At 41.3% G+C, this 15,768-nt stretch overlaps 1 protein-coding gene across 1 annotated transcript in view; it reads right to left on the reverse strand.

Annotated features, from left to right (window-relative positions):
• POGLUT2 (protein O-glucosyltransferase 2) overlaps nucleotides 1–13,479 on the reverse strand; it is a 29,896-nt gene extending 16,417 nt beyond the window's left edge. Inside the window, exons 1-5 of the mRNA XM_053455288.1 lie at nucleotides 13,075–13,479; nucleotides 7,184–7,386; nucleotides 6,594–6,799; nucleotides 5,931–6,008; nucleotides 1,084–1,253 (exon numbers count right to left, since the gene is read on the reverse strand). Of these exons, the coding sequence (XP_053311263.1) occupies nucleotides 1,084–1,253; nucleotides 5,931–6,008; nucleotides 6,594–6,799; nucleotides 7,184–7,386; nucleotides 13,075–13,262 (845 nt within the window). The 5' untranslated portion in view covers nucleotides 13,263–13,479. The remainder of the gene's footprint in view (nucleotides 1–1,083; nucleotides 1,254–5,930; nucleotides 6,009–6,593; nucleotides 6,800–7,183; nucleotides 7,387–13,074) is intronic.
• Nucleotides 13,480–15,768: the final 2,289 nt, after the last annotated feature.

Consider the following 15,768-nt stretch of genomic DNA (forward strand, 5'->3'; position numbering starts at 1 on the left):
CAGAAACAAATCTGCAAAAACACCTAAACAGCCGCATTATATATGCATATATATACACCAGTGCATACACACACAGTACATATACACACACATACACACATCACACTACAAAGTACTACTTTGGTGATACTATGTTTTGGACTTAAGAGATTTTTAGCATTATCAAATGCAACCCAAGTCAACACATTTACCCCTTTTTCCTGTTTTCTAACCCTAGTTCTATAAAAACAAAGTAGGAAGAGGAGATCATGTGACTGCAGGTAAGTTTTTTGCAAGTATGCACAAGAGACAGTTCCAGTGGTAATGTACCTGAATATGTTTTTTGACCAGTAATCACGCTACCCACATTATAGCGGGCTGATGGAAGAGAAGCTGAATGATTATTGTCATGTAATTCAGACACAATTAACTTTAAGTGCAAATCAAACTTTTAAGTATCCATATCCCTGAGGTGAAGAGACAGCTGTGGGCCTGAACAACTTCATAAAGAGATTAACGTAATAAAAACACACCAAAGCGTAGCCAACGTTTTAACTCCCATCCAGGCGTAATGTTCTGTAATTCCCCCCATTCAGTGTATAAGTATGCTAAAATGACGGCTGTTTTGATTAATACGTTCTAGTCTTCACCGCATTTATTAGTTATTGATGTGAAAATTAACATTTGTTCAGGGATATAATTTTTAAGTTATGGGGAAACAGCTTCTTGATCCAAGGAGAGATCCGACTGCCATTCTGGGGTCAAGAAGGAAATGTATTTCCCTAGTTTGTGCAAAATTGGAATTTTTTGCCTTCTTTTGGATCAACAGCAAGAAATAAACAGATTTGGGAAAGGCTGGACTTGATGGATGCATGTCTTTTTTAATCTTATCTAACTATGTGACTATATTTCTTTGGGATCCTGTTGAGTCATCTACTGTCATAGGCCATGCATAATCTGATTTTGTATTTACCTTAAAATGTATATAGTATTAACACATTACATATATTATATACATATATGTATAAAATATACATACTGGTATATATAAAATTACAAATAAAAACATAAAAAGGTTAAATTGCAGTAGAAGCAATGCTTTACCGCCCCATGGTTTCCAAAACGGAATCTGTTAAATCATAAGTAGGCATGACAATGTCCTTCGAATCAGTCGACCCACACCAGGAGAAAATGGGGTGAACGTTCGATCCTTTCCTCTTCTCCAAGGGCCAGTCCCCCAGATTAACAAAAAATTCGATATCTGGAACTTTCACCTAAGCAAGAACAAAAATGTGATTTTTATTTCAATAAAGTGAGTTCTGAATTGATTTTGCAGGCAAATACCAAGCGGTTAAGCAAACAATCGGCTACAAGATCAGGTGACAAGCTATAAAAATAACTTTTACTGCGAGATTGCTATTCAGCAAGGAGTCTATAAATGGGTGAGAGGCACATCAGTTTCATCCTTCTCTAATTACCTAGAATTCCTTATCTTCTAGATTGCAAAACAGTATCTTTCCATTGAATTCATTTTGCTGTTTAGAGTGGTATATACTGCCACCTAGTGGCACTCTCAGAGCATTTTTCATCATGATATTTTGCTAAATCAATCTTACTTTATAAAAAGTGAACTGAAGTAACAATTGTGACTGTTACTGGAAATAAGTACCCAACTAATTAAAATCTCACAGTCCATTTTTACATTTAAAATTATAAAACTAAACATGTAAAAGTATACACCAGCCTGGGCCAAATGTAGTTCATCAAACTTTCCTTTTTTTAAAATTACCCTAATGAGCAAGTAATTTAGATAACATGGTTCCAGACACTAAATGGCCCAATGTTGAAAATTTAGGAGGCTATTTCTTGCAAAAGCAAATTACGTAGTTGTTCACAAATTCCGAAGGAAAGTACATCCTCAAGATTGTAAGCAGGGCTCTCTCCATCTAATGTATCGCTTTGTCTTAGTCTGCAAATTCTAGTCTTGTCATACACCTTGAATATATGTATTGCAAAAAAAACTGTGTAAATTGTTGGCGCTATATAAATAAAAGATAATAATAATATTATACAATGACACACTTACTTAGAAAATGCATTTCTGTGCACTTATTTGATATATGTTACAAATGCTTGGGTCTTTCCTACCAATCCTCCAATAGGCGGTTGGTTAGAGTTGAGTATGGTTCGATTGGGACCCTAAGCAACTTTCTTAAGAAACAGCTCAACATTTGACACCGACAGCCTGTCTATGCTCTACAAAGTCTATGTGAACTTTCTGCAGAGCTTCTAGGCACAGACCAATGGATCCCAAGCCCTGTTGCTCAGTCTGAACGCATTGGGAGAACATATATGTACAGAGCATTACACCTTGTGAGATTTCCTGATTTAACACTGTTTGTTTCACCGACAGGGCCGGCCTTTGGGGTGTGCGACCTGTGCGACCGCACAGGGCGCCACACTCCAGGGGGCGCCGCCGCGGGGTCCGCCGCCGCCAGTATGGGGGCACCCGGCACCCCTCCAGAGACGGACAGTAAAGTCCGCCGCTGGAGGAGCAGGCTCGCAAGGGAGCAGTATCGGAGGTCTTTAACAGACTTCCGATACCGCTCCCTTGTGATCCCCGCGGCAACAGCTGCTGTGCGCCGGGGTTTGCCATCAGATCCCGGCGCACAGCACTGAAGCCGCGCCCACCGGTCTCCGTGCCCTCTGACCCGGAAGAAGAGAAGACAGAAGAACTAAGAAGAAGAGCGAAGAGGAGGCAAAGAAACTGAAAGAGGAAAGGTAGGAAAGCATAGAGTGAGAGTGGATTGGTGTATATGTGTGGATTAGTATATATGTGTGGTTTGGTATATATGTGTGGATTAGTATATATGTGTGGATTGGTGTATATGTGTGGATTGGTGTATGTGTGGATTGGTGTATGTGTGGATTGGTGTATATGTGTGGTTTGGTGTATATGTGTGGATTGGTGTATATGTGTGGATTGGTGTATATGTGTGGATTGGTGTATATGTGTGGATTGGTATATATGTGTGGATTGGTGTATGCGTGTGGATTGGTATATATGTGTGGATTGGTGTATATGTGTGGATTGGTGTATACGTGTGTGGATTGGTATGCATGTGGATTGGTATGCGTGTGGATTGGTGTATATGTGTGGATTGGTATATATGTGTGGATTGGTGTATATGTGTGGATTGGTATATGTGTGGATTGGTGTATATGTGTGGATTGGTATGTGTGTGTGGATTGGTGTATATGTGTGGAGTGGATTGGTGTATATGTGTGGATTGGTATATATGTGTGGATTGGTGTATATGTGTGGATTGGTGTATATGTGTGGTTTGGTGTATATGTGTGGATTGGTGTATATGTGTGGATTGGTGTATATGTGTGGATTGGTATGTGTGTGTGGATTGGTGTATATGTGTGGAGTGGATTGGTGTATATGTGTGGATTGGTATATGTGTGGATTGGTGTATATGTGTGGATTGGTGTATATGTGTGGATTGGTGTATATGTGTGGTTTGGTGTATATGTGTGGATTGGTGTATATGTGTGGATTGGTGTATATGTGTGGAGTGGATTGGTGTATATGTGTGGATTGGTGTATATGTGTGGATTGGTGTATGTGTGTGGATTGGTGTATATGTGTGGATTGGTGTATGTGTGTGGATTGGTGTATGTGTGTGTGGATTGGTATATATGTGTGGATTGGTGTATGTGTGTGGATTGGTAAGGGTGTGAGAGTGATGGGTGTTATGCTGTACCATTTCCAATGTATTTTTCATTATATAATTATGCTCTAAAGTACATCATAACTCCCATCACTCTATACTGTTCTATACAGTGACAGAGCTGGGAGGCAGAGGCCTTGCACCCTCACCGCAGGACTTCTGAAAGGTAAGTGAACTTCAAAGAGGGAAAGGGTAGATAGTTAGGAGGGGGTAGATAGGCAGAAGGGAGTGAGACGGGGTACATAGGGCAATCATACTCCTATCATGCCAAGTAGTCTACGAGTACATCCTGGAATCTGCGGGCATGATAAGAATGTGATTGCTGTTAATTATATATATATATATATATATATATATATATATATATATATATATATATATATATATATATAAATATTGTTATTTAATTGTTTTGTTATGTGTTATGGTGTGTGTGGGGATGGGTCATATTCGGTTTCGGCCAGGTAAATGCTGCACTTTTGGTTTCAGTCCAGAATTCGTTTCGGTGCATCCCTACTACTAAGCCAGACAATGAAGTGGTAGGCCTACACCACATCAATGTTTGGCGTAGTATATAGTGATTGGGGTTTTGTTACAAGTTTTGATTCCTTTCTTTTTTTGGGATGGGGGGGGCGCCAGACGAGTAGTCCGCACAGGGCGCCAGAACACCTAAGGCCGGCTCTGTTCACCGATATATATATCCTTGAGCATAAAATACACTGCTGTATATGGAATTATATCAATGACAATTTGCTTTATCTGCAAACTCAGAGGGTTCCTTTGTTGATTTATTTGATATTTTAGGTGCCCTTACCTGCTCAAACACCACACTGAGCTGATTCTTTATGGCAATGCTGATAAAGCCCTGCTTGTTAAATTAAATTCTCTCTTCCTTAGTATTGGTCAGATTGTCAGGCTAGGTGATTAAGGCTGAGCAATTCAAATGTTTTCCATAAACAAGTATGACAAGAAGTATGGGGTTTCAAATAGCAGATTTAAAATAAGATATCAGAGCTAGAACGCATACAAATGGCTAATATGTAATTGCCTGAGCCTGCAATAACTTTTTTTTTTTAAACAGCGCAATAAGTAAACAACACAAGACTTACCATAAAAAAAATTAGATTGAGCAAAAAAATACAATAAAAAATACAGTAGCTTTTAGGAGCATAGCCGCATTAAATATATTCTTGTTGAAATACGATTTGCTACAGATAGCAGCAGTAATTGCAATAAAGCCATGGTATGAGATTAGATAAAAGGCACTTTGTATGCAATGCTAAGATCAAGACTGATATCATTAAGAGATAAAATAGACTTTCACAGAAAATACAAGTCATATAGATGAAAGATTATTTTTCTTTTTTTTTTTTCTTTTGAAGTTCTTGTACACAAACATTTTTTTTAAGGAATAGTATGTGGACAATAATCACAACAACCACATATTAATGAAAAATATTATTTAATGGCACATAAAAATGTATCAACATTAAAAATAAATGCATTGCTGACTTTCCTTTACAGAGATCCCCATAGGTTCAAAGCAGATCCATCACATTTTACAGACCTATACGATCATAGGAATCGGTTATCCCCAGAAGCTATACTCTATAGAGAGCACTTGGCATTTACTCAGTTAGTGCTCCTATAACCACAATTTTCTTATAAGATCAACTTCCACGTGAGCTGCACCAACACTGCTTACAACTAGCGGTTAAGCACATTTTATAAAATCTGAATATTATTGATCAGAATTCCTTCAGCTCCTTGATTAGTGTATTCACTAAAACAACTTTTTCTGTAAATGCTGCAAATACATTGAAGAAGCCAGTGTTGGCAAAATGCGTTTTTCATCTTTAGGCATCAGTTCACAGCACCAGACAGAAACATTATGCCGCAGCTATTTTAACTAATAACATACCTTTTAAGGCATGTATCTTTGATCCTTGTTTATGGAATGAATCATTTTAAATATTTATTATATTTTTTTATATTCTGTCTAGTTATTTCTATCAGCGCTCACCCCAAATACATTTTTACTGTATTTCTTTGTCCTTGAACATTGGGGTGATTGCAGCTTTTTCAGATTCTACCTTTTCTTCCTTTCTTCTCCCCCCTCCTGGCACACACTTGTGTCTCATATAAATGGTAAGTGATGGTAGCCATAACTGTTAAAAATATCTTTACTTATTACAAGGGGAAAAGGAGACTTACTTTGCTAGTTAACGACAGAAGAAGAGAGTCCATGAAGATCCTGAAGCCAACATGTTCTCCATATGTTTTAATATATATCTAGGAACAAAAAAATACCCGTATATAGCGTTAACATAGTAAAAGGGGGTAATACCCTATTTCCTTATTTATATTCCCATATATAAAGGAGTTGATATTTGTAGCAATTAAGAAGGGGAGAAGCAATCACTGCCCATAAAAAGTTAGGTCATTAGTGACCAAGCAACAAGAGGAAGGGAACAGATGAAGCAAGAAACTTGGCCGATGGGCCCTTTTGTAATCAGGATGTGGTTATAGTTGCTCCAGAACATGACAGTTGGTTACCCATGAATATGGGCATTTTTGCCACATGCACCAGATGCAGACTATTCAATTTGTAAGAGTATCTGTTGGAGACTTTGTTTTTTGTTGTATCTTTTATTGGCCAACACATCCAATTTTTGGCATGTTCTTGTCTTCTCCATCACTTGCTTTCAAAACCAGCCTCTCTTCTCAAGAAACAGACAATGGATACATGTATAGGAGATAGGATCATGCTACCTTCATCCCATGGACTCTCATTTGGAATTTGTGATGCACACAAAACATCTAATATTGAGTCCTACCCATGCATTTAGAATGAATGAGTTAAAAGACACAAAATACCTTATTATCCTTAATTGTGTAATGACACAAACTCTGGCGCTGGCCAAACCTTTCTGGTATCTCCACAGAAATCTTATCAGGATCCACAGAGGAGAAGTGCCTCAGGTTGCGTTCGATTTGTGGAATTGATTCCTTACATGTCATGTGTCCTAACCAGAGGTCACTGTTTGATTCAGGGCAGTAGCATTGCTCATTGTAAATTGGACCTATGGATAAAAGTAGTCTTAGTTACCAAACTAACTGTGCCAAATTCAAGCTTTTATTTCAAACTTCATTATACTATTTTTTTAAACAAAGGAATACTGACAGAGACCACATATTGTGGGCCATGTTTAATGGTACAAGCATGATGAGCCCTTATGGGACCCTGAATAAGTTTTAACAAACCACGACACTGCCCTGTTTTTTTGTTATTTTGCAGGGGAGTTAAAACAGGCATTTTCAAAATATATATATATAAAAAAAATCTCAGTTTTCCAAAGATAATTCAGAAAAAGAATGCATAATGAATTTCAATAATCCTAGGTTTATCACTGTTCATTGTTGTTAAAACATACCATTCATTTATGAAAATAAACAGATAAAATTACCTTCCAACATGTATGGAGATCTGGCAACATGCTTGCCATTTGCCGTAACCTCTACTTGCAAGGATTTATAACTGGCATACAGTTTGTACCTCACGATCAATGATCCATCTTTTCTGTCGAGCACTTGTACTCCAACTCTGGTATACTGCTCCCCGGGGGCAAAAATATTGACTCGAAATGTCACAGGTGGGGAGTCGGTAAAACTAAATAAAAAGAGAAATATTTGGTCAGTAGGGAAAGAATATCGTTAAATATTACACTGCTAGAGAGATCATGTTGCAGGGAGAACAGAGATTATCTGCTCCGGGCTCTTCTAGTAGAATGTGGGAAAAATGTTTTGTACAACATTCTACATGGATAGATATTTTTCCCACAAGACTCGTTACTGTGGCAGAGTCGGGATGCTCATCAGGCGACTGATCCTGTTAGAACTGAACATGCATCTGTAGTGTGTTAATGTAATCCAGATTGCTGTAAAAGTGCATTAAAGAAAACCGTTTACAGCTGAATGCCATCGGCTGGGAGTTGTTAGTGTTAGTTCTAAAGCAAGCAAAAGCCTACGCGTCGAACACTGCTATTTGGGTTCATGTTAGTATTGTTTTTAGTGCAGAGGAATGCCATGTCAGCCATTTAAATTTGGATAAGTAGGCGATGCTGAAGAGTGTTTGACTATTACAGCACAGCAGTATATACAATTTATTCAGGAAATTACCATAAAGGGACACTCCATCGAATGCACTTTAATACGTATGATAGCTGCATGGTTCCTTAAATTTCCATGTTGGCCCCTTTGGAAATGCATGGGGGGAGTTTTGCAGAACCCTTCCATAAAGGGCCGTCATCAGAAATCTTGGGGCCCAGTACATGCTTAACACTTGGGACCCATGCATCTCCCATCAGACTGCCCCATGTCCATCCCACTGTCCACCCATTGCTCCGCCTTAAGATTCTACAAGCACACCTTATGAGAGCAGTGCCAGCCTAGCGGTATGTCCAGGTGCAGTGGCGGAACTACCGGGGTCGCGACTGCGACCGGGCCCTGGAGTTCTGCCAGTCAGGGGGGCCCAAGGGGTGCCGAGCGGTTGCTGAAAACGACCGCTCAGCAACTCTTGGGTCCCCTGACTGACAGAAATCCAGGATGCCTCTGCTTCCCGCCGCTGCCGCCACCGCCTGCCTCAGCGCTGCCCAGAGTGCAGTGTTGGGAGCGTGAGGCGTTTGTCTCGGGTGCCGGCGCTTCACACTGAGCGCTGGCATATGACGTCATATGCCGGCGCTCAGCAGTGAAGCGCCGACACCCGAGACAAATGCCTCACGCTCCCAACACAGGCGTTGACGGCAAGTGACCTACAAAGGGGGGGGGTAGGGAGGGAGTGGGTAGATCGTGAGAAGGGGGGTAGGGAGGGAGTGGGTAGATCGTGAGAAGGGGGGTAGGGAGGGAGTGGGTAGATCGTGAGAAGGGGGGGTAGGGAGGGAGAGGGTAGATTGTGAGAAGGGGGGTTAGGGAGGGAGAGGGGAGAGTGTGAGAAGGGGGGGTAGGGAGGGAGAGGGGAGGGTAGATCGTGAGAACGGGGGTTAGGGAGGGAGAGGGGAGATCGTGAGAAGGGGGTTAGGGAGGGAGAAGGTAGATCGTGAGAAGGGGGGTTAGGGAGGGAGAGGGGAGATAGTGAAAAAGGGATAGATGGGTTGGGGTGGGGGGCCCTTAACAGATTCTCGCACCGGGGCCCTGAGGTTTCTAGTTACGCCCCTGTCCAGGTGGGTTGCAGGAGCTGGTGCTAGGGGCCCGTAGAAGTCCCCTTTACGTCAGTGTCTCTAATACCATGGGGTCACAAATGGCACATTACGTGACCCCGCTGGGCACTTCCTTGCAGCCATGCAGGAGGGTCCAGCCTCCCTCCCTGCTGTCTCATACCCCCTTGGTGGCGGCCCTGCCCCCATATAGAATTGTCCAAACACATTTCCTTTCACATAAAATACCTAACAGCAGTCAGCTCTAGCACTTTTGAATGCTGCAGGAGTGAATTCTGTTCAGACCCCTTTAAGCATGTGTGAAAAGCGCTCCCATTGATTTTTAATGAGAACACTTTCCTGCCAATGAAGCTGCTTGAAGTAGCCAATCAGTGGCAACAACCATCAGACCATAGAGACGGAGAGCAGCTACAGCTGCAAAGCTGGCGCTCCTACTTCATGTTTCTTTTTCCCCATTTTTGAAGAAGGCATTTTAAAGTACTTTGTGGGTGTCACGAAACCGGGTCCATACGGATGACTGAAAGGACCCAGCGCGCCCAAAGATTGTGTGCAGGAGTTACGGTGCAGTAGCGGAGTTGGACAGGGCCTGGTTGCGGGGCGACCACACTCACCCAGGTGATGAGCACCTAGGGTTGTGCAACCACATACCAGCGCCCTGACATAGCAGCAGATGTAATCCAAAAGGAAACGAAATCCTGCAGGCACCCTGGAGCAGGCATGAAACATATCACTGGAATCACGTGCAGGATGCTGCAGGCTGGGAGTATGGAAGCTAAGCAAAGGATGTAGCATTAACATAAAAAGCAAGGGACAGGGAGACCAGGCACGAAACATAACCAGACAAGATATGCATGATACAGGGCACTACATTGAAAAAGACAGGACATCCCGCTGCCGGGGATACAAGACAGGACACCCCGCTGCCGGGGATACAGGACAGGACACCCTGCTGCCGGGGATACAGGACAGGACACCCCGCTGCCGGGGATACAGGACAGGACACCCCGCTGCCGGGGATACAGGTTACATCACAGACTGACACACATAAATACAGGAACTAGCCTAGGACTGAATGATAACTATTGGAGATTCCGTCACATCTTATGGCCATAGTATGCTTAGCCCACCACTACGCCAAAGTACTCCAATGACGGTGGGTCCTAACCAAACATGTAAGCAACACACAAAATACTGAGACATACCTTTAGACTGCAGACTAAGACAAACAGAACACACGGGAGGGGCACACCTTATAAAGGAAATAGAGCAGAAGCAAAGAGCTGAAGCAGAAGCAAGGAATGGAAGCAAGGAGCAAAAGGAAATCCACGAATGGATCGAAGCAAAACAGGGAAACTAAAGCAAGAATGAGATATGCAGCTCCGCAGCCTGGGTAGGACGTGACAGTGGGGCTGTTTGAGGCAGTAAACTGTTTCTATGCAGTATGCACAATTCATGGATTTTACCGTGTGGTAACCCTGATTTAACAGTTTTAAACACATACATATCCAGGGCTGTCTCTAGAGCAATTGTGGTCGGGGTGGGCCTATGTTGTTGTCCATTCCTCTATTGCACTAGTAGGAAGGGAAACATACAGTTGTGTGAAAAAGTAAGTACACCCTCTTTGAATTATATGGTTTTACATATCAGGACCAAATAACAATGATCTGTTCCTTAGAAGGTCTAAAAAGTAGGTAAAAACAACAACACATGACTTATTACGCCATATCATCATAAGACATATTACACCGTGTCAAAAATAGAGCCAAAATGGAGAAGCCATGTGTCAAAAACTAAGTAGAACCACCTGAAGCAGCATTAACTTGAAGTTATCAGTCTCCCGCAGAGTTGTGGAGGAATTTTGGCCCCCTTTTCCTTCAGTCCATTGAGATTTGTGGGCATTTGTTTATGCACAGCTCTCTTAAGGTCCCGCCACAGCATTTCAATCACCTTGATTCTTTTCTTCTTCAACCATTCTGTTGTAGATTTCCTTATGTGCTTGGGATCATTGGGACCCAACTTTGGCCTGGCTTTAGCTGTCTGACAGGTGGCCTCCCATTTGACTCTGGTATACAGAGGATTTCATGGCCAACTCAAGCTTCCCGGGTACTGTGGCTGCAAAACAAGCCTAAATCATCACGCATCCACCACCATGATTTACAGTAGTATGAGGTGTTCATGCGGATATGCTGTGTTTAGTTTTGGCCAAACGTGGTGCTGTGCATTATGGCCAAACATCTCCACTTTGGTCTCGTCTGTTCAAAAGACATTGTTCCAGAAGATGCAACTTTGCAAACCTAAGCTGTGCTGCAATGTTCTTTTTAGAGAGAAGAAGCTTTCTCCTGACAACCCTTCCAAACAAACCATACTAGTTCAGCCTTTTTCTAATTGTACTGTCATGAATGCTAACATTTAACATGCTAACTGAGGCCTGTGGAGTCTGAGATGTAACTCTTGGGTTGTTTTGCAATTTCACTGAGCATTGCACAGTCTGACCTTGAGGTGTTTTAATGTTTCCCACTTTTAAATAATCTTTCTCATTGTAGAATTATGAACTTTAAATTGTTTGGAAATGGCCTTATAACCCTTCCCAGATTGATGGCCAGAAACTAGTGCTTCTCTAAGATCATTGCTAATGTCTTTCCTTCTTGGTATTGTGTCGATCTGAATGCTCTAGACCAGGTAACCGCTTAAAAAGAGGTGGCCACACTTGCTGATGATCAATTAATTAGGGGCATTTGATTAGCAGCACCTGTCTGCTGCTGAGCATCTTAATTCCTATGGAAGCAGTATGAGTGTTTTTCACACGTAGCTTTTCCATTTTGGCTTTATTTTTGTTGAATAAATCATGGCACGGTGTAATTTGTCATGTGTTAGTCTTCATTTGAAGTTGTATTTACCCAATTTTTATACCAGAAGATGATTGTTATTATGTCCTGATATGTAAAACTATAGAATTAAAAAAGGTGTACTTTATTTTTCACACGACTGTACAAGTAAGTGTTTGAGTGAATGAGGGTGTGTAATACTTTCTCAAACTCTCACACGCAAATGTTGGAATATACACATCAATATTCAGTGTATGGTAGATGGGGCTTAATTACCTGTAGGCTTTGAAAATGTGTCATTAAAATACTTTTACTAAGTAAATAAGCTGAACACCCTTGTCCTGTAAAGTGATGGGTGTAGCATGAATGAAGAGTCTGGAATAATTTCATGGCACTGAGACACTACCAAATTGTGAGTCACAATTTCCTTAGGTCCCGAAGTTTAACTAGATTACATTTACAGGAAGAAAATAAGGGAAATATAAGAAGATTAACACAAGAATGCAAGCAAAACATATTTAGAAAGTACATTTTTTAATGCATTAAAAAAAATAACAGAGAAAGTTAAATAAAACAATACTCTATGTCCATTGTTAGAAATCAAAGCTAAGAAAATCATTATACAAAAAGATGCTGCAGAATCCTGTGAAACATAACGTTGGGCAGGCATTAGGCCTCCAATAAAAACTTGGGTAAAGATGGTGTTAAAAATGGTGCAATCACCATAGTAACTAGCGGATTGTTCTCGCTGTCTACTCCACTTTTATCATTTTGGAAGAAGGGTATAACCTGTTTTTACATAGTCCTTCTCGTCTGCCCATTTTTCCTGATGTAAAGAATCAGAACTTAATCATTTCTCGGTCTTGTCTGAGATTCAGGATAGCTTTATACCAACCCCATGCATGTTTAAATTCCCTCTACCACTTCAGCTGGGAGAATGTTCCGCTCAGTAAAACAAAATCTCAAATTGGTTCAGCGTGGCTTGGCTAACCTGGTTTTTCACCTTACTGCAGGTCTCCAAAAGGTTAAATCCCCGACCGCACATGATTTATTTGATGTCAATATTTATCACCTGATCAAAGATCCACAGCCATGCCCGTGTGTACATCCTACTCCATAAGTACTTGTTTAACTTCATTCTGGTTCATCGTTAAGGCCTGCAGTTGTTTCTGAAATGCCACGATTTCTAGGTCCGGCTCAGATTCATAGGAGTTACTGATGGATGACTACCTCCTACAAATCGAACAATCCTAAAACGGCCATTGTTCCTTTCCCCATCTACATACCAGAACTTAGAGCGGAGAAGGTGTGTTTACTTACTTGTTTCCCTGCGAGTCCACAGCCTGGATAAAGAAATAACGGGCAGGCAGTACAGCCTGTGCCCGGAGCCCGGGTCCCCATACTTGGCTCCGCTCAGCGCTGACAGCGGGGGGCGCACTTTTAACGCAGGGCAGGAGGGCAGCGCCAACAATCACAAGCAACAACTGCCCGGACATTGACAAGACCATCGGGACACGTGAGCCGAGACACAAGGGGCTGGAGCTATGCTTGTCTCATGTTCATGCCAATAAAGTAGGAGCTGGCACTGATCGCCAGATGTCCTGCAAGTGTGCGGAGGAGCTGGGAGGGACTGCTGATCGCTTAGCACGTTCTTCACACAGCTACTGAGCGGTCTGCTTGGGAGATCAGCGCACACAGCATTCTTCCCAGCGAACATTCCCAGCCATTTCCAATTAAAGCCAGTGTCTGGCAGCAGCACGATCCCTCCCTCTGAGCTGCTGCGAGGTGCTGTCTGATTGGCTGTCTTCCCAGATCCCTTTCCCACAGCCTGCATTCATCCACACAGTCCGCCTATACCTACTCAGCCTCTGCTTCTCAGTGAGGGATGAGCAGTGTTACTTTGTTGCATTGTGTTTCTTGTTCTGTGATAAGCAGTGTTACTTTTTTGCATTGTGTTTCTGTTAGTTGATAAGCAGTGTTACTTTGTTGCATTGTGTTTTCTGTTAGTTGATGAGCAGTGTTACTTTGTTTCATTGTGTTTCTGTTAGTTGATGAGCAGTGTTACTTTGTTGCATTGTGTTTTCTGTTAGTTGATGAGCAGTGTTACTTTGTTGCATTGTGTTTTCTGTTAGTTGATGAGCAGTGTTACTTTGTTGCATTGTGTTTTCTGTTAGTTGATGAGCGGTGTTACTTTGTTGCATTGTGTTACTTGTTATGTGATAAGTAGTGTTACTTTGTGTCAGTGTTTCTGTTAGTTGATAAGCAGTGTTACTTTGTTGCATTGGGTTACTTGTTATGTGATATGCAGTGTTACTTTTTTTGCATTGTGTTTCTGTTAGTTGATGAGCAGTGTTACTTTTTTGCATTGTGTTTTCTGTTAGTTGATGAGCAGTGTTACTTTGTTGCATTGTGTTTTCTGTTAGTTGATGAGCAGTGTTACTTTGTTTCATTGTGTTTCTGTTAGTTGATGAGCAGTGTTACTTTGTTGCATTGTGTTTTCTGTTAGTTGATGAGCAGTGTTACTTTGTTGCATTGTGTTTCTGTTAGTTGATGAGCAGTGTTACTTTGTTGCATTGTGTTTTCTGTTAGTTGATGAGCAGTGTTACTTTGTTGCATTGTGTTTTCTGTTAGTTGATGAGCAGTGTTACTTTGTTGCATTGTGTTTTCTGTTAGTTGATGAGCGGTGTTACTTTGTTGCATTGTGTTACTTGTTATGTGATAAGCAGTGTTACTTTGTGTCAGTGTTTCTGTTAGTTGATAAGCAGTGTTACTTTGTTGCATTGGGTTACTTGTTATGTGATATGCAGTGTTACTTTGTTGCATTGTGTTTTCTGTTAGTTGATGAGCAGTGTTACTTTGTTGCATTGTGTTTTCTGTTAGTTGATGAGCAGTGTTACTTTGTTGCATTGTGTTTTCTGTTAGTTGATGAGCAGTGTTACTTTGTTGCATTGTGTTTTCTGTTAGTTGATGAGCAGTGTTACTTTGTTGCATTGTGTTTTCTGTTAGTTGATGAGCAGTGTTACTTTGTTGCATTGTGTTACTTGTTATGTGATAAGCAGTGTTACTTTGTGTCAGTGTTTCTGTTAGTTGATAAGCAGTGTTACTTTGTTGCATTGGGTTACTTGTTATGTGATATGCAGTGTTACTTTTTTGCATTGTGTTTCTGTTAGTTGATGAGCAGTGTTACTTTTTTGCATTGTGTTTCTGTTAGTTGATGAGCAGTGTTACTTTGTTGCATTGTGTTTTCTGTTAGTTGATGAGCAGTGTTACTTTGTTGCATTGTGTTTTCTGTTAGTTGATGAGCAGTGTTACTTTGTTGCATTGTGTTTTCTGTTAGTTGATGAGCAGTGTTACTTTGTTGCATTGTGTTTTCTGTTAGTTGATGAGCAGTGTTACTTTGTTGCATTGGGTTACTTGTTATGTGATAAGCAGTGTTACTTTGTGTCATAGTGTTTCTGTTAGTTGATAAGCAGTGTTACTTTGTGTCAGTGTTTCTGTTAGTTGATGAGCAGTGTTACTTTGTTGCATTGTGTTACTTGTTATGTGATAAGCAGTGTTACTTTGTTGCATTGTGTTTCCTGTTAGTTGGTGAGCAGTTACTTTGTTGCATTTTTTTTCTGTTCTCTGATGAGCAGTGTTACTTTGTTGCATTGTGTTTTTTTGGCACACACAGATGTCACTACCCAGGCCTGGAATGGCCATCTACCCCGTGGGTCTGTAGGGTCACGTACCTGGACATAAATACATAATGTGCAGCCACATGTACATCATGCAGGCTGCTGGCTTTAAAGTGCCAGGACCACCTAGTCATCCCAAGTCCAGTTCTGTCAGTACCTAGTCCCAATTGCCTCATATCGGTTAGCAATAATTAGCAATTACCAAATGGAACTGCATAGAAAGAGCATGTAACCGATTAAATGCTTGAGGTCCGGTGTGCCTAAGAAGTAACAGATTAGAATTGTAACGTAGTTATTCACCGCAATTTTAAATATATTCAAGTCCACGCCAACAGGT

This window comes from Spea bombifrons, chromosome 2, assembly GCF_027358695.1.
Source record: "Spea bombifrons isolate aSpeBom1 chromosome 2, aSpeBom1.2.pri, whole genome shotgun sequence".
Classification (NCBI taxonomy): Eukaryota; Metazoa; Chordata; class Amphibia; order Anura; family Pelobatidae; genus Spea; species Spea bombifrons.